The following is a 21,130-nucleotide window of genomic DNA, read 5'->3' on the forward strand; positions in this document are numbered from 1 at the left end:
CGCGGCGGGGGGCGGCCCTCGGCAGCGCCCCCTGGTGCCGCAGCGTGAGGCGGGACGGGGCCACAGCGCTGCCCGCGCTGCCGGGGGCTGCCCGGGGTGAGGTGTGAAGAATCCGGCGATAGGTGTAGTTAGAGGGCTGGAGTAACGCTCGCAGATTCCCCCCCACCTTCTTGCAGTTCTCCGATAAATTTTGTTCTTCTACTCGTGTTACAAAACAATTTCGTTTTTGTTTTTTTTTTAAATACTTTTTCTGAAATCCCTTCCCTCACACTTGGGCAGTGACCGCCAGGCACTAGGACTTTTCAAAGCATGGGGTAGCATAAGAAGTCTAAAAGTGACATGAATGGGTCTTACGCAACTGTATTACTAATAACCATTCTGTGTGCATTTCAAAGCAGTTTATACAAGAAAATACAATTACCCAGAGTGTTCGGTCACTTACTGTCAGACAGAGATGAATCGACTTGCACAAATTCACACAACACGTCTCTACTCGCTCCCAGTCATGACTCTCCCTTGCAGGATTTTATAAGAACGTTTTAATGATGCCTATTTCAGCAATTTTCATTATGAGAGAATTAAAGCGGCAGAGGAGATTGTGGGGATTTCAGCTTTGGAGATATTCAGCACTTGCCAAGGCACAGAGCGCCCGAACTAACTTTGAAATTAGGCCTGTTCTAAGGAAGTTAGATTACTGACTCCAGAGGTCATTCACAACCTAAATTGTTACCTACAAATAAGTAAATTGTCAATATTGCGATACTCTGATTACATCTGTCAACCAAAGATGTACGTCTTCCATATTTTTTCCACTTCAAATACATTTAGGCCAGAACAATATGGATTACTAATACACATTCAGATACTACATGAAATAGAAGCTTGCCTGGACTAGCTTATGAGTCCTTGGAAAAATACGTTGTGGAGTGCGTAACAGACCAAAATCTCACTGATGTATGCACCACTCCTTGGTATTACTTTTGGCTCAGGTTCTGCAAATACGTAAGCCAATATTTAATTACACCACTTGGAATAGCTCCATTCATAAAGGTTTATAGGATTGGGCCTTTACAAAGATATGCCTTAAGGCACCTTTTATAGGTTCTTTAGTATTTTAACAAGATATATATATATATATAAAGAGCAACAGCTGAAAAACATTTAAAAACGATTTATTATACCATCAGCATCAGTAGAAGTCCTTCAATTTCAGATTATCTTTCTCACTTTTAAGCATTCAAGCTACATCATAGTAAAAGCCTACAGCAAATAAGATGACCAAGCTTTTTCTATAATAAATGAACTAATTAGAACAGAAATACTAAGGTTATCACTGAAAAATCAAGTTATTAAGGCTTTCACTAAAGCTTTCTACAACCATTGTATATTTAGCAAGAACAGTCGTTCTGCTCATGCACTTATATAATATACAAAGAAATGTTCCACTGTAACTAGAAGTCAAATTAATCAGTAGCTACACTCTATTTAGTTCACCACATAAGTATTTTACATAGGTCCATGAATGTCATATAAGAAATACTGCAGCTGAACCACACACTATCTTCCGTGTATAAGTTCTGAAATCTCCACAAGCTCTATAATTCAATTTATGTCAACCTCTGTAAGATTTGCCTAGCGTATTCAGCAATGCTCAAACATACATTTGGTGCTTTCTCTCATAGATATATCCTGTTTTACTCAGAATTATTTGCAAGTAAGAATTTAACAAAATTATAAAGCTTGTTCTACCAGTCCTCTCTCTCTGAAAGTATACAACCTTCTGTTCAAAAATACCTCAGGTATGTTGATTTTCTTGAACGTTTCCTACAACTTCTATGTTCAAAATTAATAGTTATTAGCATTTATTTTGTGAATGTTTTGATATCATTAGAAAGGTCTTTATAACCTCTGCAATCACTTAAACATTTCTGCTACTATACGATTCTCTTAATTGTTGACCTGACTGTATAACTTAGAATAAAAAAAACACCTCTTCTAGATGTCTGGAAATGTATTCTATTTTTCTACACATACTGCACATCAAGTGCATAAAGTACCTTAGCCGCTGATTTCACCAATTAAAAGGGGAAAAAAAGTCAGAACATTAACACTTAGCAGTTTCTGGCATAAAATATTAATAAAAATATTCAGTAATTCAAATAATTAAATTCAAAATATTCAATAAACCTTTTCTTTACAAATACATTGTAAAAAGAATCAAAGCAAATTAATTGTTGCAAAACCAAAAGTGTAAGAACGTTAAATTAAGTTCTTTTAAAAAATAACTTTTACTGGTAAAGACTATTTTAGTAGCTATTTTAGCATTATTAAAAAAAATTACATTTAAGTGAAATTCGCAAAGCATAACAATTTCTGTAAATGAATGTTAGCAGTGAAAAACACAAGTTCAAACCAATCTAAATTCTCAACAGGCTTGTATCATTGTGGTAGTACCTCTTCATTAATAAAGCTGTTCTTCAACTTTCTGCATCAAAATCGAAAATATTCTTGAAAGATGTTATTGACGGCTTTTGTTTTTTTCCTGCCTCTGTAAGATAGTAGATACAAAAACCATCATGACCAATGTTGACACAAAACACTATACAATTTTAGAAAAAAGTCTCAGTAGAAAAATGGTTGCCCAGTCCCACATTTACCCAGAATACAGCAAAAAATGCTATCTGATCCATCCATTGATAGCATCTCTAAATTACATTGGAATTCAAATCCTCAGCATGCAAAACATTGAAATGACAGAAAGACCAACCCCACAGGCTGCAAATTCTAACATCCTATGGATTTGTGTTTGTTTTTTTTTTTGAGAGTCAAATCAGGGTGAAAAGATTAAAAATGACCTGGTAGTATATATTATTAGTAGAAAACTAAACTTTAGTTATTTGCACCTGCAACTTGTAGTATTTGCTGGAAAGATCAACGTTCGTCCGTCCTTCCTGAAATGGGTAGGACCACAAAATCAAATTCCAGTGATGACCCATTTCTTTTACTCCAGTTAAAAGATAATTGATTTCTTCATCTGTGAAATCTTTTCGGATTCTTCTTTTCTTGTTTAAAGTTCTTATGTTTATATCCAGGGAGTCTCTCTCATTGTTCTGCCAGTATTTATTTTGCTGTAATTAAAAACTAAGTAAATTTGCACAGTATTTCCCATTCAGAAGCAATGCATTATTACTGGTGATGCAACCTTAACTAGTTCTGAAGAAACAATTGCTCTATCAGGATAATGATGGTTCTTCAATATATTACGTTCAGCCATTTCTTCAGTCATCCACTCAATGAAATACAGTATTTTTAAACATTGACACATTTATTTCTGTTGTGCCTACCTAACTTCCACCCTCAGTATCTGTTTTCTAGCCAGAACATCTATGCCTTTAGTTTTCTACTATTTCTATACTGTAGGAATTTTCTTAAGTACAAGAAAAAAGTATACCTCCATATCCACTAACTTGAAAGGGCTAACAGTAGAAAAATGCTTAACTTCTTTCAGGGATAAATCACTATGAAGTAGAATCAGCAGAGGAGGATATGTTTTGAATATGGTTCATTTTGTTACTGGGGTCCTGTTAAGGGTGACTTGAAAAGAAAATATGTAATTCACACTCATGTTACATTTATAAATATGTGAGCGTATGAGTAGGCTTCGCATAACTAACCTCATCCTCGTCAAGTGAATATATACAATTTTCTTTTAACTGTTGGCATTCCTGGCTGTGCTTTTCTTTCACACATTGTCTCTTCAAGTTAGCATCCTGTTTTTTTTGGAAAGCTATGAAATTGTGAACAAGGCCACCTCTTAGTTATTCTGAAGTAACTGAGCTCTACTGTAAAACTCAATGTAGTGTTGTAAAAGAACATTTCTTCTAATGAACATGAATACATAACTGTTGCTTTATTAGTAATATCTAATTTTCACTAGATCTTTTTCCAATCATTGTTATTAACGCGTCAGGATTATTTAGGTACTGGAAGCAACTAGCAAGTAATAGGATTTAGCCCAAAATAAACCTCAATAATACTATGAGTGAAGGTACAAGAATGAGTATTTAAATTCTCAGCTACTCGTCTCTAGCAGCAAGCATGGATTCCTTTTTCAATGCCCTGAGTTAAAGGTCATGAATGGTCTTTAAGTTACTCTTATTACAGTATTAATTTTCTGGTAATACTCACACTTTTCATATATCGGTAGCAAGTTATATTCTTCAGGTAACCGAGTATTTTTATTATGTTCATCTCTATGGGAAGTATCAGGTTTGTTTTTTCTAATTGGAGTCAAAAGAATACCTAAAAAAATAAAACATCTTGTCTTTTTCTTGAAAAAAAAATAATAATAATAATAATTAAAAAAAAAAACACATAAAACACAGGTAACATTTTAGGAACTAAAATTTATGAGAAAACCATGTTTTGAGCCATACTACTATCTGTTCTTGGAAGAAAGACTGAAAAATCCAGTTAAATTCAGAAAATGTTTACTTGCTAAAGGTTATTAGTGTAATGAGTTATTGAGATGAAATAAACAGCTGCTCTTTTTAACAAAAGTTTTTAAACTTCCATGGCTATCATTGCCAAATTAGTTTCTGAATATGATTTTAAATATGTATATATATATATACAGACACACACACACTAGCTATTACCAGAAATCAATTACATAATGATGTAAACAAGGTTTTTGGAAATAGAACACTAAAAATAATGGGCTAATTTTTCAGAATTGTTTATATATATATATATATATATATATATATATATATATATATATATTTTTTTTTTTTTTTTTTTTTAAGTAATATTAACATTTATGAATTTAAGTACTGATTTTGAGAGCTTCTTCAGCTTGCTTTAAAATTTCCGGTCAGTCCTAAGTTAACAGTATGGATCACTAGTTGCTGAATGTATTATTTTGACTGCAGTCGGAGCTCTGCAGGATGTGCCCAAAATCACCACATTCTGAAGAAAATTCCTTGTGAATTATGCAAAAAATAGATATATTTGTGGAGTAAATAAACGAGTTCAAATTATAACCAACTTTTTCATTATATTGTAGAATAAAATATTTTAAAAGATACATATTCCACTATTTACAAATGGACAATTGTGCATTATAGACATTACCTTTTTTTAGGGGCAACTGATGCTTTTGTAAGCACAGGGTTCTGAAATTGTACTGCAGAGGCTGATAGAGCTAATATTCACTTTTCCATCTCTATTTGTCAGTAATGTCTTACTCAGCAACTCAGTATACAGGACAGGTAAACAAACCTCTTTAATTTTCTGATAGATCACTTCCAGACACTTGCTCCAGTATTGTTGTATGTTTCAAGTTTACTTTTAGCTATTTAGCACACAGAAACCCAAGTCCTTAGCAGAACTCCAAGAAGGAACAGAAACAGAAATAGGATAACACAGCTATAGTGCTGAATCTAGGTGCAGCTGAATGATGCTGAATCTAGGAACAAACAGCTGCACTGTGATCTGATCTTGGCTGTGCCTCTACATTTTTAAAATTAAGGCTACAAAACTGAGAAATAGTAGATGGCATGGCAGTAACCGTAGCAGGATTCAATGCAATCGCCAGATAACTTAATTGTAAAGTAGTATATGTAATAATTTCATGAGTATAAATTACGCATTCTCTGACAGATTGTTGACAGAATCCATGTACAATATCATAATTCTTTATCCACAGGCTCTCATGGTGAAACCCTGCAATAAGATTACTCGGACAACGAATGCTTTTTGTATTAATTTCCAAACTAAGGCCTTACTTTGGACATTATCCTTTTTGCTCTTAAAAGTTGATGTCTCTGTATGCAATTTTCCTTTCTTTATTGGGGTCAGCAGTATTTCTAAAAAGTATAAGATAGAGACCATTAAAAATGCCAGCAGACAATAACTATTTAATTACTTTTAAAAATTGCCTCTGTTAAACCAGAAAAATAAAAGATGCTTTTAAATAAGATCAATGCTCTTTTTATTGATCAATAATTGTAAGCCTCTTTTCATCCATGAGCATGTAATATTGGAGTGAAACAAGTTCGTTGTAAAGTTCATCCATTCACACTTTTTGCAACTTCATATATTCACTTCTATTAATATTTGACTAACTGATCCTCCAAAAAAATGGCAGTTCCAATCTCACTTAGTACAAATCATTGGTAAATCATATACAGTGAGTAGGATATCAGAATAAGAATGTTAAAACAAGTTACTAAACAGTTACTAAAAAACAAACAAAATAAATTACGCTCAAAAGCTGCATATCCACTAATATGAGAAACAGACAACTTCTGAAGTTCCTTTTTATATCTTTCTTCAGCTTCCAGAACGACTTTGTGATGATAACATAGGTATGGACAAGTTCGCAGCATCTTGCTAAAAGTTTTGCTATTGACAGACAGACCTGCTGTTGTACAACCTGGAAAAAAAATAGGGAATTTTAGAAACAGTAAGCATAACTGCTATAGCAGCCATCATAAAATCCAGCATGTTACTATGATCTACAATTTAACCTCCAATTTTTCATATACATATGTTAAAAGAGGTTATTTATCTTCTTGATAATACTTATTTCTTGTTTTGTGCTTGCTCTCTAAATTTGTTTTCAACATGACCTATGGAACCAAATTGTACTGCACTTCAACTCTAAGATTACTTAATTAGGCACAGATTCTCTACAGAAATAACAATATTGATGGGATGGGAAGAAAGGGCCCCTGTTCACTTTGTACAGAAGGAACGATTTCTGCAGGAGCTAAAACATAAAACATGTCTTTGCTTTACTGTGAAAATTTATGTTGTGACAGCTATTTGCATTAATCTGAATATAACCAATTAGCCTAGTTTATGCATGAATTCCCTCACAGGAAGCCTTTTGATTTTTTTCTGAGGTCATAACCCATTCTAATATACGTTTTAGTTACTCTTAAGTACTCTCACTGTTAGTTATGGCAGCTGAAAAAGAACTTCTGTGAAGAATTTGAAGGGCACAGGTGTATCTCAGCAATATTGTAGCCTAAGATAAAGCACTGCTGAAACTCAGGTTGAAACTATTTGGACAACTTGATTTCATATGCCCACATGATACTTCACAGTGGACTGTGGATCTATTTAAAAAAAGACCATACAGATTCCACTTACAAACGCTGAGTAGCAGAGGCACTTTCATAACCTACTGATGGACTGTGTTCAGGAAGGAAAATACGGAGGAAATGCAGGCTGCAGTCATGGATAGCTGTGATAGCCTCTCTCTATTTAAGAGCAGTAAGGCAGAGAAAATAGAAGGGCTTCATAATAGTTAGGAGGCTTAGCAGGGCGAATACGTAAGGGATTTGAGCAGGGCTTCATTTTTTTTCCCTCTGAGGAAGCAAAGACCTGCTCTGTAACTACTAGGTGTTCTCTAAGCTATTGTACATTGTTTCTTAGTAAAACCAACATTACTAAAGACACACAGATCAGGATCAGAATATGTAAGCTTTATGTCAATATTTCTTTTATTTTAGAAGCAGAGAAAGTAAAGGAAGCAGTTAAGGATTAGAGAACAGGTAATCCAATAGAAGTGTTAAGATTTCTGTAATGTCAGGTTCACTTTCTGATTTGGTGGCTCTTCAATGCTTCTTTTTTGAATTTAGGAAACAAAGACCTAAGATATTTACCTATACACCTTATATCTGTCATTTTAAGGGATGCAGTTGTAGTCAAGGTACTTTTTTCTTCCTTGGTTATCTCTGAGGACAATGAATGGTTGTCTAAATAAAGAGGAAAAAAAAAAACAAAAACGCTGGGAAGAAAATGCAAGCTATCGTTTGCTAGGGGAATCATGCATCAGCATACCTATATCCATTATATTTTCAATTTATAGATTAGGAAAGTTGAATTCACATTAACAGCAGAAAATCCAAATTAAATTTCCTGAAGTTAAACAGAGAGTATTTATGTTTATGTAAATCCAGAATTATGTATAATTCAATGCTTACTTTTTATTTACTTTCCTAATGAAGCGTACCACTTCAACTTGAACACAGCGAAATAACCCTGTAAACTTACATTGCTTAAATAAGTTCCATGAACATGATCTTTATTTAGAATCAGATACTGAAAGTGTGATGTACTGGAATACTACTTATTTTTCATTTAAATAACCATTTGTGAAAGTCAGCTTTGTCCCTTGTAAAGCTACCATCCTGGCGAACACTGAACTAATGAATGATTTTGTAAGTTAATTGGAGACTAAATTATAAGCAAAAATTTGATTGACTATATTCCAATTCTGAAATAAATACACATAAAGAAAATCACTGTAAACCTACTGTAAACCTGAAAAACTCTTATTCTACCACCATCCACACACACTCAAAATGTAGGAACATCTTCAGGCAAGTCACTCTCACAGGTAGGTTCTATCCCCACAATTAAAAGTACAGTACAAAACCAGTAGCCTTGCACATGTTCTGTTAAGGGCTTCAATTGTTCAGTATGGATTGCATTCAGACTTAATTTAAAACATTTATCTGTAAGACATTCAGTTGAATAGTTAAAATAAAATAAAATAAAATAAAAAGCTAAAAAATCTTAAAAGAAAAAAGAACATTCTAGATAAGGTTGTATTTAATATAAAATTCCAGAATTATTCAGTTAAAGAATATTACAAGTAACGTATTTTGTCATCTAACTTAAACATGATAAAAAAGTAGTGATAAAAATAAACAAAGCAAATTAAAATCATTAAGAACAAAATTATCTAAAACACGAATATGATTAGCTATTTGTACCTGATGTGCATGCCTGTTTCATATTTCTAACAGTCTTTGCTGGTTGTTTAAATAAGTCTTTCCTGGAAAGATTAACAATGTGAACCAATTTTATATAAAGTTTCAAAACATACATTTAACTGTAAATTAATACTCACGTTCCAAAATACAGAACAAAAAGCACATTAAATATATAAAAGATAAAATTCTAAAAAAAATATTGTATTTATCCCAAGTTCCTGAGCTAGAAGTATCCAGCATAATATTACCATCTTAGAAATCTGTTTACCCAATACATGTGATTAGCATTCCTTGCAGTGCTATGCAGCATGTTTGTTCCAGCATTCGGAACACAGTACTTTTCCTGGCATTCGCTGCTTTCCAGAATCATTTCCAATTCCAGTTTATATCACAGTTACTTAGTGCATGTTAAACTTTCAAAGTGTTCAGAACACTGTAACTTTTACCAGATGTGGCAATTGCTCTGAAAGGTAATTTGTCATCTTCTCTTCTTACACTGAGTATCTTTTATGCAACCAACACATTCCTGTGATACCACGATCGTGCATTTTTCAACATCATTGACTACCTTTGAATGCTGCAGAAGCAAGGAGCCTAATGCATGGTTGTGCTCAGGTAACTCCTGTTTTTACACATACACACATGCAAGGAGAGCGCTTTTTCCACAAAACGTATTCATTGGTAATTTTGTGCTTCAAAGGTCAGAACAACAAAAAAAGCTGTGTGAAATTATGCCAATTAGTAGCAAAGTAGAATTTAAGTGAAGGTACCACGGAAAATATACTAGGCCCTTGTTTATTTCTGTGCCAGCTGCAGTCACAATATAACACATGCTAGCAATCTGTATAGGACCACGGTCCAGCCAGCCACATAAAGGAAGCACAATAAAAACGTGGAACAACGACAAAAAAAAGATCCATAGTTTTGTTCATATTCCCACTGCCTGTCTCAGAGGATACTTCTATGTAAATGCAAGACAATGGAATCTATACTTATTCTTACAGGTTGCCTATAAATCGTTTTTTGTTTATCAGTAAGAAAGATAACCATAGGAAGCAAAAGAGGAAAATAAGCATTTGTGTGAGACAGGTGTGTAAAGCAAGAGAACAGTAAATGACTGTCTTTTTCTTCCCATGCAGTGAAGGAACTGAATACAAGGGAAAAGAAACATGGGGGGAAAAAAAAGCTTTTTTCTTCTTCTTCATAGGAACTACAGTTTGAGTTCTTGCAGAACAGTTCTATAACTGCTGTTTTGCTTTGAAGTGCACATTGCAGAAGTATTAAGGGTTTGGTTTCATCCAAACCAATGGGTCAAATCCTAATCTTCTAAATCAGTGTGAATTTGAAGACAGAAGACTATGGATGCTTTCTCATCACTATGTTCAAGACCACAGAACATGGCCTGTAACAGGCTCTCTATACAAATCATCAGAAGCCTACCATTAAGAGGGAAAAAAAAATATATAAACAATGACACTGTAGTGTCTATAACCTTTGGTACAAATACATAGCTAGTAACCACTAATTGAAAAGGCTGACATTCAGTTCAGAAGTTACTAATGAAAAGCAACTTACTATTTCTACTTAGATGCAAGATACTTACTGTACTTGAAGAATAGATTGCCTTTTTTCACAACCTGTTTTCTCGTTTATACGATGACTTTGAAGTACACTGTCTCTCTGCACTTCATAAACTGGCCGTGGAATATCATTCTGTTCACTTTTTCTAGTAGAAGTGTTTACTGGATTCATAGCATTCACTGTTTCATTTTTCAGGGGAGAATTTACAGCTAGAGCAAGAACCTGACCATCCAAATTAGACATTAATCGTGGATAACATGTTTCTTTATGTGTTCTTTCTACATATGTTTCTGGATGACTAGGATTCATTTCATGGTATTTTGTTGCTTCAATACTGTTTTCTGAAGGTCTGTCAACGAATACTCTTCCTTGCATTCTTTCCTGTATTGAAAAATATTAGTTAGTAACTATATGAGCTCTTAAAAACCACAAAAACCACAAAGTAAATCTAGTAAGATGATCAACTAGGATAGATCAATCTAATCCCTGACTGAATTGAAAGCCGACAAAACATCAAGGCTACCAAAGGTGTCGAAGGGGGTAATTATTAAGTGATAGTTCCAGACTGAAGCAATGGATGTGCTACTAATACAGAACACTTGGTAAATTTTAATTAACTGAAGATCCAGACAAATAACACAACATTTGCTATTCCACACCTAGAGGTACCCTCCAGTTATACAGCACAAGCAAATTATGTAATAACAAAACTGTATTTCAGTTTATGTTCACATGTGCATTAGCTATCCTGTCATAGCTGTACAGTCATGGATATTTTGTGCTTGTGAATATTAAACTATAAATTTAAGCAACTGGCGATTAAAATAAAATCTAACTCCTGTTTTTCAACCTAAATGATCTGAACTTTATTATAAAAATAGATTTTCTACAAACTAAAATACTTCATAACATTCAGATGCCGTCTTTCTCTGACTGCACTCAATCCTTCTAACTTTGTATGATATACAATAACGGCAAAAAACAGAGGTTGTTTCTCATACATCCCATATCTTCCCTACTTTTCTAGCTCACAGTGAAATTATCCTAAGGGTTTACTTCCTGTTGCTCCCTAGACTCTGAGAAGATGTGCTTAGTTTTACCCTGCTTTGGTAAACATGCCAACCTCATCATGTTCTTTTTCAATCAATTTTATTCTGTGTAAAATTTCTCTCGCTTTCTTCCAGTAATCTTGTAGACTTCTTTCTCTGATTTGCATGTCTGCTTCCAACTTGTCTGCATTCTTCTCATTTAATGAACTCTCATTTATTTTCAGGGACAATTGTTCAGCTTCATAAAACATAAAGTTAATATTACAAATTTTAATCACTGAGTACTTTAATATTTATTATATTTTAGTATTCTGAGGAAGTGACTACCCGTAAATAATAATGCAAAATATAACCCCCTGTTAATCTAAATTTATACACACATGTTCATACACTTCAAAGATAAACTGCAGTCACAAGAAGCATTTGCAGTGTTTCCATTAAGTAATCATTGAGCTTGCAACTACAGCTGTTACAACATGTTTATAAAATTATGTTTTGTTTTAAGAAATCGCTTTATTCTGGACAGTTCCTTCATCAGTATGGCTTTTAAAAATAAAACACCTCTGTATCGATGGAGCCTGAAAAGTACCATGTCCCCTCAGCTATACACTTAAACAAAACTCTCAGATACACTTTTAATGCAAAAATATAGATACATGCTTTTTACTGATTAGCACTGCATAATACCTTCAGTGCTATAAAGAATGAAGGACAAGGTGTCTTTCTGCTTCATGGGTAGTATTACACAATTTAAAAACATTAAACAGGATGCTTCAAAATGCACCCTACTTTAAAATTAAAGTTCACACTTTTTAATATGGTAAAATAATAGTAGCCATGGTGATTACAGGCCTGATTATCCATTGGTTTAGTGAACAGAGTACTAATAGGGTATGGGATTATAATATTTTGTACATTGTTTATAGACTGAAAACGTTTTATGAACTGGGCCTACATACGTAGGTTACACAAACGTGTTCTTGTCACACCATTGAAGTTTTTACTTTTATTCTGCCTTCACTGCAGAAAATAAACATCTCTGAGTACACAGAATCACAAAGCTACTACAGTTAAAATCATTTAGAAAGTCAAGAAAACTTAAATATGGAAGTCATCTCTCATTTTTAGAGCAGGAACAGTAAGCTTACTCATTTGTTTGCAGTTCTGCAGCACAAAAGTAGCAGCTTTGTTTAGTTCCTCATCTTGAGACTCAGTTAGTACCTGAATCATAAGTGGAAGACCATTGTTCTTGAGCAGTTCATATTGGTTTTCTTCTAAAATAGAAAGTTGTAAAAGAAAATAAGTTATTTGCAATCTCATAAACACTTAATCTGAACTAATTTTAGAAGCTTAATACCAGTAACTTCCAAGGAAATTCTGGGAGGAAAAAAAAACACAAACAACATTGTTATGGATTCAAGTATGCTGTAATGACCCTACTAACCAGGCTGCAGCGGAAGTGCTCTAAATCACACAGGATGATTTGACCATACTTCAAATCTATTGCAAGAAACTTGAAGGACCAAGCCAAACTAGACAAGTCAAAAATGTAAGCACTGCTCGGCATCAACTAAGACAGCAGCCTAAAATTTTATTGTTATCCGTGATACTGTGATAACAGATAACAGATACTTTTGTACATGCCCTGAGGAGCCTGGCAAAAACACTTCAGGGTTACTTAGCACTTAAGTTACTCTAAAAACATTACCATTGTACAGCATTTTAAAATACTAATAGATATGTAAACAGCGTATAGCAGCTCTATCTATTCAAGGGCCATTAAAATAGAGCTCAAAAAAATGTATTTGTTATGTATGCATTTTAGTAGTTTTCAGGACTGGATGAATTTTACCCTGTGATACCTAAAAACAAACTCTGAATTCTTGCCTACTTTTCTAAAGCTCTGAAAGATACTATGTGTTAACAGGTCTTACAGTTTAGAGATCAAGTATATAGCAAACTTTTTTTTTTTCCCTGCATATTAAGTTACACTATTTAAAAGAACATTCCCTCATGTTTCAAAATCTTGCTCAAATGTCACCATTGAAATAATGTATGAGAATTCAGTTTAAAAAAGCGTCAGAAAGAAAAAAAAATTCTTACCACAAACCTCAGTACAATGTCCAATTGTTAGAATAATACTCATTTTTTCTCCTGTATCCAAAGTGTCATTAGACAGCAGGTTCAGTAGCTCAGACACAGTGTGATACTTTGCCAAAGTGCCACCCATGGCAGCTATTATGTTAAAAACAAGTGGAAGAAAAATGAACTAGACAATAAGTATATAGACACCATTCAAGTCTGAAATTATTATTTATTTTTTTAAGAGAACTCTCTATAGAAACTTGGGACTCTAAAAAACGCCTTGGGACTGCATAAACTCTAGTCTCTCATTTTTTATTTCAACACTTCAAATTGCCAGACCTCTAGTGGTGTATTAATTCTACCCATGCCATTCCCCATATCCAACACTGCCTTTTCCCCCAAATTGTACTCTAGAATTGTGGTAGACCTGACAAACAAGGACTTTCCAATGTGCAAGTTGTGTAGACCTCTGCTGGGTTTTCTCACATCAGTTCCAGAACAGATTTAAAGAGTAGAGGAAGGTTTGATTCAGGTTATCTGCCATAACAAGAGCTAGGAATATAGCTGGTAAAGAGGGCAAACTCTTCCTAAAACTGGGAACAGCACTGCTAGTGCACGCATACTCCTAAAGCTTACAAAGCTTATTAGTCTCCAGTACAAGCCTACAAAAGCACAACTCTAACTCCAGAATCCAAGCTTACTGCCATGCCTAGTTCTCAGCTTTACTTACTGAAAAATAGCACCAGTAACTTATTTTTAAATTTTAGTATGGTTTAAATTTCACTAAGTTTATTTTAGTAACAATAGCAAAGTAATCCACCTCAGATTAACTGAATCATTCCCAATACAAGTTTGAATCTTAAAGATTTTGCAATATAAACTGGATCTGTGTGTGTATATATATGTACAGATACATACATATATATATGTAAACTAATGGCCTTTTAGCATCCATTCCTAGCACTTATCCACCAAAACCAGGCTTTTAAAAAATGCAATTTAGAATTATCAGAAATAAGTGGCAGTGCTCTCTTCACTCACAGTCGTTAGCAATGCAGGCATCCAGAGTCTTTGTTACTACTACTGCAAGTTTTGTGCTGGATTGACTTATACAGGAATCATGCATCAACTTGTTGAGAACTTTAGCTAAGGTATCCAGTCCTCCAACAGAAACAAAGTATTTCTGCACAGTGGCTTAATATGAGAAAAAAGAGTTTTTTAAATTGTTTTAAGCATTTTTTACACTCACCACAATTTATTTATGCACATATTAATCACTTTATTCCCATCCATACAAAGAAATTCAATTTGGATATATATCAATCTTGAGAAATTGTTGTAATTGTTTTTTAAGATAGTTACAAGAAACATATGGATCTAACACATGCATATAAATGTTTTCAGAAACCTAGTAATGAAATATTTTCAAACTACTTCTAATCAAAAAAGCTCCCAAATAGTTTTTACCAACCTCAGTAATCACAGCCAATGAGGCTGTTTGTGTTCATAAGCACAAACCAGGGAAATGGAGATAGTCAAATCTAATTTTCAATTTAAAAGTTGCAAAAACAGTAAATGTATTTGTAGGGATTGATGATAAGAAGAAATCAAACATTTAACTATAAAATGAAAATGAAACTTACAAAATAAAACCGTTAAAGCTTCATCTGTACTTACAGTTATTTGCAACTGTGAGGCCAACAAATGAACAAATAGGACGAACAATCTCAGGCTCTGTGCAACTTTCTAGCCACTCTTTTGCGTATGGAAAAACTGCACAGCAAATGCTTTGATTATCTTCTGGGAAAATAAAAACAAATAACCCCAAGTACAAATATAATTTGGCAAAGTATCGCACTGAAATTTCAGTTGAACAATAAAAATGAAAACAGAACTTATCACTTTGGAAAAACACTTTCCATTTTTCACAATTTTAACAGCAACACTTACCGTTCTGAGGATTGTTAACACAGGCACAGAGAGTACTGCAGACTGAAGACCACAGTTGATAGCTCTGATAAGTATTTTCATCTGACAGATTCATCTCAGATGTGGAAAGAGTTGTTCTGTTCAGGAAAAACAAAGGGAACAGGTCCTAAAAATTCTATTATTTTTCTGTTTGAACAGCAATTGTTTGTTACCTGAATAACTGTAGCAGAAGACCAATGCAGCCTGTTTCCCTGACATAAGTTTGCCCATACTCTAAAAGAGAAGACATACCAGACTCAGAAGACACATGCAACTTGAAACAAAATCCTGATGTCAAATTTAATTTATATATTTGAATTGTATTTCCATTTCCTAAGCAAATATACACTCCCCTCCCCTGCTGAAAATCTCAGAAAACATTGACAAAAGTGTTTTATTTTTCTCTATGTCTAACTTTTTCAGAAGACTTTTGTCAGAAACTCCTGGATTGCATATTATGTTAGAATTTAAATACTTTCTGCTACTTAAGGAAATCCCAGTAAGCAATTACTTACTTATATTTTTTCATTTACAGTGAAGACCGTAAAGGTCTTTTTCCAATCTCAGTGATTCTATACTTCAGTTCCATTGACATGCTATGATTCATCTTTTTTAAGTTAACCTCACAAAAGCATTATTTATTGAGTGTTCCAAATTTCCGTAACGTAGATTGGCAAACAGAAAAAAGGAAACCATAAGTAAAAAAATGGTGTTATAACACAGAAGAAAGCACTTACTGTTATTTGAAACCAGTACTAAGATGACATAAACAGACATTCTTTTTAAGTTCACACCAGAATCCTTATTAATTAAAACTAAAATGAGGTCTTCAAACAATGCAGAAGTACATAAAGATTGTTGACAGTAAACTGAAACCAGAAAATAAAAACCATTAAGACCTTAAAGCAAGCCTTTTTTTAAAAAAATCTTAAATTAGTTTGATAACATGATAACATAGTAAACAAAGGCTTTGTTTTATCTAAATCATTGTGAGGGCCTATAAAGGGAATTAGGGCTTCCTCCTGTGGTCACTTCTAAACTATGCTGGTCCTTGGCAAACTTTGGAAGACTCTATGAGTCATTACACTTGTTAACAAGAAAGTGAAGCAATAAAACTGTCCATTAGCATTAAGATGTGCTGGATACACAAATTTAGCAGAGATAGGCATATCAGCAAGGTATTTCTTCAAACCTTGTGGTGGGAAAGCGGAACAGTGGCAACTTTATTTTCCCTTTTTCAAGCTTATTATTCTGTAATATCATTTTTGATGGAAAAATAATGGAGAATAAGAACAAGCCAAGGTATAATATGATCATGAGTAACTCAGAAATATACATAATAGTATTTATTACCATTACTCTCTATTATAATTCCTAATGTAAATAAAGCTGCTTCCTTTACTACGCAATGGATACTTGACTTTGCAAGATCGTTTATAAACCTCAAACCACCAATTTCTCGAAAATATTCGCTTGCTTCACCTACAACAAACAAAGCAAAGAATAAAAATTAAAATTTTGCTTTTGTGTAAAATTAAAATCTTAAGATTTTACACCCCACCAAATCTTAGGTCTTTTAGCTAACTTATTTTCTCCTGGCATTGACAGCTTCTTAACATACATTGTGAACATAAATGGTTATTTTTTTTTGAAAGTAAAACGATTCTTACTGTTTTGTTGACAAATTGAATAAATAGTGATCAAAGCCTCTTTCTGAGATAAAGGGCAGTCCATCTGGTATTTAAGGCATTCAAGCAGTAAGTTCAGATCTGTTTTTATATCTAAGAGTAAACAAAAAAAAACTTCACATGAAGTGTTATCTTTTCTTTAAATTCATTTAGCATTACATTAAACCAGCTCAAAAATGTACCATGGTTATGTATTTTAAAGAAAAAGCAAGCAAAACACAGAGCTACACCACTTCTATCCATCTATAAATAACTAAAGTACTTAACCCAAAGTTAACTATTTGAGCACAATTTGCTTCACTGAAGTAACAGTCCCATGTTAATATTTCTGGCTTTTAATTATTGTTAGTATATGTTATAAATTTAAATAACTTAATTTATATCACACTAAGTTCTCCAATTGCAAATTATATTACGTCTATTTAACAAATAATATTGAACTATGAACATCTGAGTGAATTAGGAACAGAATCCAGTGGAGGATTAGGCTAAATGCCAAGGCTTGCTATATGGCATTTATTTAAGCGAGACTGAATCACTTATCTCATCCTGAACCAGGTCGTTATGTCAGGAAGTTAACACATAGCATTTAGGGGTGCACCTACGTACAATCTTTAGTAGATAAATGACTATAGAAATCTGTTTCTTGTATTTTTGATGTAATAAAAGACTTACTAGACAATTACTTCCTAATTTGGCAAGAACAGATACCATATTTTTCAAACACTTCAGGTTTTGTGTTTCTTAAAGAAATTAAATAGAAAAAATATGATTAAATATCAGCAGAAAAAGGTGAAAGTATGCTGGCATTATTTACTGTTTGAATAATGCAAGAATCCAAAAATTTGGCAACAAGGAAAAAGAACATTTCCCCAGTAGGTCACCCTCCTACAATTGACTTATCACAATCTACTAAAACTTTGTAAAACAGATTCAAATAAATTAGAAATATTTTCAGGTATCTTACCACACAGTGTTGTCTGCACATTTTGATTTTCCATTTTAGGTTGTACCCTTGTTCTTGTTCTAAAATGGCAAGGAAAAAGCATTTGCTCTTTGTTTAGATCAGCAGTTTCTATAACATATGGAATATAAGTTAAATATTTTTTTCTTAAATTACACCCTTTAACAGTTTTCTAGTTTTACATTATCACCTGACACACAAACTATTTAGTATAGCTTTGCATGGTGAAAGTTTCCTTTGGAAATACCCTATATTATAGTGATGCTACTTCTAGTTGTGTTATGTCAGCAGCTTTGAAAGGTAACATATAACAAAAATAAAGTGATTCCACGCTGCCATTGTGGGTCACCCCAAAAAGCACCTGGCATTAAAATATATCTAGCTCTCTCATTGATCACAATAAATGTCTTCAAATTTTCCTTACAACAGGCTACCAATTTCACCATCAGCCAACAAGGGGCAGCACAATTACCAGATAATTATAAATAAGCAAGTTTCTGACACCCAGTATAAAACAATCCACTTCCTACCACTGCTACGTGAGCCAACCACTAAACCATAATTATATTGCTTTATCAGTAATGACCAAAACCAAAGACAGAAATGCACAGGAACCAAGACACTGATTATTTATTAAACCAATACTTTATTTTAATTAACTAAAGAAATTTTAAATAGAACATGTAAATCAGAAAAACCCACAGCATTGATTCTACATAAGCCTAACATACCAGCATTTCCAACTTACGTGAACACCAGAGCGAAATTCAGGTTTGGAAGCATGGTTAAGGCTTGTTGGCAGTCCTTGGCTGTTCATGCCAGGCCACAACCCTATGGTGTATTAGGATGAACCGAAATCTACCCTCAAATCTACTGTCTGCCCAAACGCTCAGATACACCATTTCACTTCCCTTATCCACGCTCCAAGTCCCAAATGTGACGAAAGGTTGATGCAAGTGTCACAGTAACCTATTTAAATATCTCAAGAATGACTTAGCTCCAGGTAGAAACTTTATATCAGTAACAAAATCAGCTTAATAACGGATGAGTTATCCTTCTCAAAGTAGAGCACAGGCTTTAAGAAATATCAGTGTCATCTTAGTGAAAACAGCCAGTCCTGCTTTCCAATTAGAGTTACCAAATGTCCCCATTCCTGCCCCACTTCCATCAGTTTAAAATGCTCCATATATATCCTTACAGTAGCAGGTTTTGAGAGGGATAGGGTAAAAAAGCTTCAGCTTCCTTTACCATTTCCAGAAGTGATAATACATACACGTTCCTCTGTCTTGCAAATCTAGCCTTGCCACAACAGCAGAAAGCTCACAAGTCTCCCTCACCTCTTTTTTTCCCCTCCTGACACCACCTTGCTAGCCTAGAGCAGCCATATGCACTCCCTGAAAATTCTTTAACAAAACAAAGACTACAAACATTAGCTCACTTTGGAGCAAATTTCATTTCAGTGAAGTTGGATTAAATACACGTTTATAAAATTAGTCTTTCACATAAGTAGCATAGATTTTTAAACCCTATGGGAAGGCATTTTTAACTTTAATTGGATCTTTGACACACACAGAAGGTACAGAAAACAGCGTTTATAAACCAGCCTACATTAACATGCAAATAGTTCAACTCTGCTGTTGCATCATGGAGCAAAGCTGCAAAGATAAATAACACAGTTTGCTGCAGCAGGTTCTTGGTAAACATCACAAATAAGGGAAAACAGAATAACCCAGTAACAATTCTTTCAAAATTAATAAAAATAATAATAATAATAACCTAAAAAAAGCCCTGATGTATTTGTCTGCTTGCTCAGCAGTGTCAGAGCACCTGACGCACGGCAGGACCGTGAGAGGAGTTTAGCGGAGTGCTGGGCCACGGCTGCTGGACCTGGGCCCTGCAGGCATGCTGGGGTGACACCAGGCAGCCTCAGGCCTGCTCTGCCTTTTAAAATCCCCATGGTCAAACCCTACGTGGGTCACTGGCATCCTGTGACAATTGGAAGTCAGGCCAGCAAAGGATGCGCTCACAAACTTCTGAGAAACACACTGTCCAGTGTGCCATAACAGGCCTCTGATATCTTCCAGAGCTGTTTGGGAATTCATCCCATTCCTCTTCCCTCTCAAATAAGTCATGTATGAGCCATTAGGTTCATTACCAGAGTTTGACTCTGAAGCAGCAGTCATAACAAGTGCCCCAGATGATCCTAAACATAGAAGGTGGAGACTACATAAAGGATACGGGATTAAAACACACAAATGAGGGATGGAACCGCAGAAGCATTCTTCTGCCGGCTGGAGAGTGGGAGGGCTGTCTGGAGCTGGGCAGAAGGGCTGGGGTTCGTTTGCTACCTGCAGCCCGGCGGCGGCACCGAGCCCTGTCAGCCACGAAGGCGGCCCCGCCGCTCGGCCCGGCCGCCGCGTCGCGGCCTGAGGAGCGCGAGGAGCCGGCCGCCCTCAGCCCCGGCGCGGGCCCTTCCCGCCCAAGGGCGCGGGCAGCTCGCCTCAGGCCCCAGCTGCCGCTCACGGCCGCAGCAGGGCGGACAGCCCCTCGTAACCGTCCCCAAGCACCACCTGAACCCTAGCGTGCCTCTAGGCTAAGGAGAGGGGAAGAGCAGCTTGCAGTGCAGCTCACTTTCCGTACTCAGCATTTGGGAAACTACAACTACACCATGAAATGCATACCGTTAATTGTTACCTGACATTTGCCAGACACACAGTGAGGGAGAGAGAGACCATCTCACGCTAGATAAATACAGCTGAACCAAAATAAGTAATTTTTGAACATAATCCTTTCCCGTAACATCCTCAGACTGACTCAGTAAAGGGCACTACAGCTTTCCCTAGGTCTCCCCTCACTTGCATCCTCCTTTAACCTTTTGCAACTCATCACCCCCTCAACCAGATTAGCAACTTTAATGAAAAAAATCATCTCTGCTGCAAACCAGGTAAACTAATTTGTAAATGCCACTTAATCTCCAAACAATTTTTTTTTTTTTTTTTTAAA

The 21,130-nt window shown here is 34.8% G+C and overlaps 1 protein-coding gene across 9 annotated transcripts; it reads right to left on the reverse strand.

Annotated features, from left to right (window-relative positions):
- Positions 1-372: 372 nt before the first annotated feature.
- On the reverse strand, positions 373-21,105 carry TERB1 (telomere repeat binding bouquet formation protein 1). Of its 9 annotated transcripts, XM_072043775.1 has the most exons (22): positions 20,476-21,105; positions 20,283-20,350; positions 18,131-18,189; positions 17,146-17,256; positions 16,829-16,957; positions 16,213-16,344; positions 15,649-15,709; positions 15,458-15,573; positions 15,185-15,307; positions 14,549-14,701; positions 13,526-13,657; positions 12,571-12,696; positions 11,497-11,660; positions 10,396-10,754; positions 8,793-8,854; positions 7,677-7,769; positions 6,269-6,439; positions 5,790-5,870; positions 4,189-4,302; positions 3,675-3,787; positions 2,904-3,128; positions 378-2,548 (listed from the first exon to the last, which is right to left on the reverse strand). In XM_072043775.1, exons 3-22 carry the CDS (start codon positions 18,162-18,164, stop codon positions 2,519-2,521), a joined length of 2,529 nt encoding a protein of 842 aa, XP_071899876.1. In that variant the 5' UTR covers positions 18,165-18,189; positions 20,283-20,350; positions 20,476-21,105; the 3' UTR covers positions 378-2,518. The 9 variants fall into 9 exon arrangements, with proteins under 9 accessions (XP_071899880.1, XP_071899879.1, XP_071899878.1 ...); XM_072043776.1 differs by having other exon boundaries at positions 377-2,548; positions 15,185-15,304; positions 20,283-21,105; XM_072043773.1 differs by lacking the exon at positions 20,283-20,350.
- Between the last annotated feature and the right edge of the window lie 25 nt (positions 21,106-21,130).

This window comes from Anas platyrhynchos, chromosome 12 (assembly GCF_047663525.1).
Source record: "Anas platyrhynchos isolate ZD024472 breed Pekin duck chromosome 12, IASCAAS_PekinDuck_T2T, whole genome shotgun sequence".
Classification (NCBI taxonomy): Eukaryota; Metazoa; Chordata; class Aves; order Anseriformes; family Anatidae; genus Anas; species Anas platyrhynchos.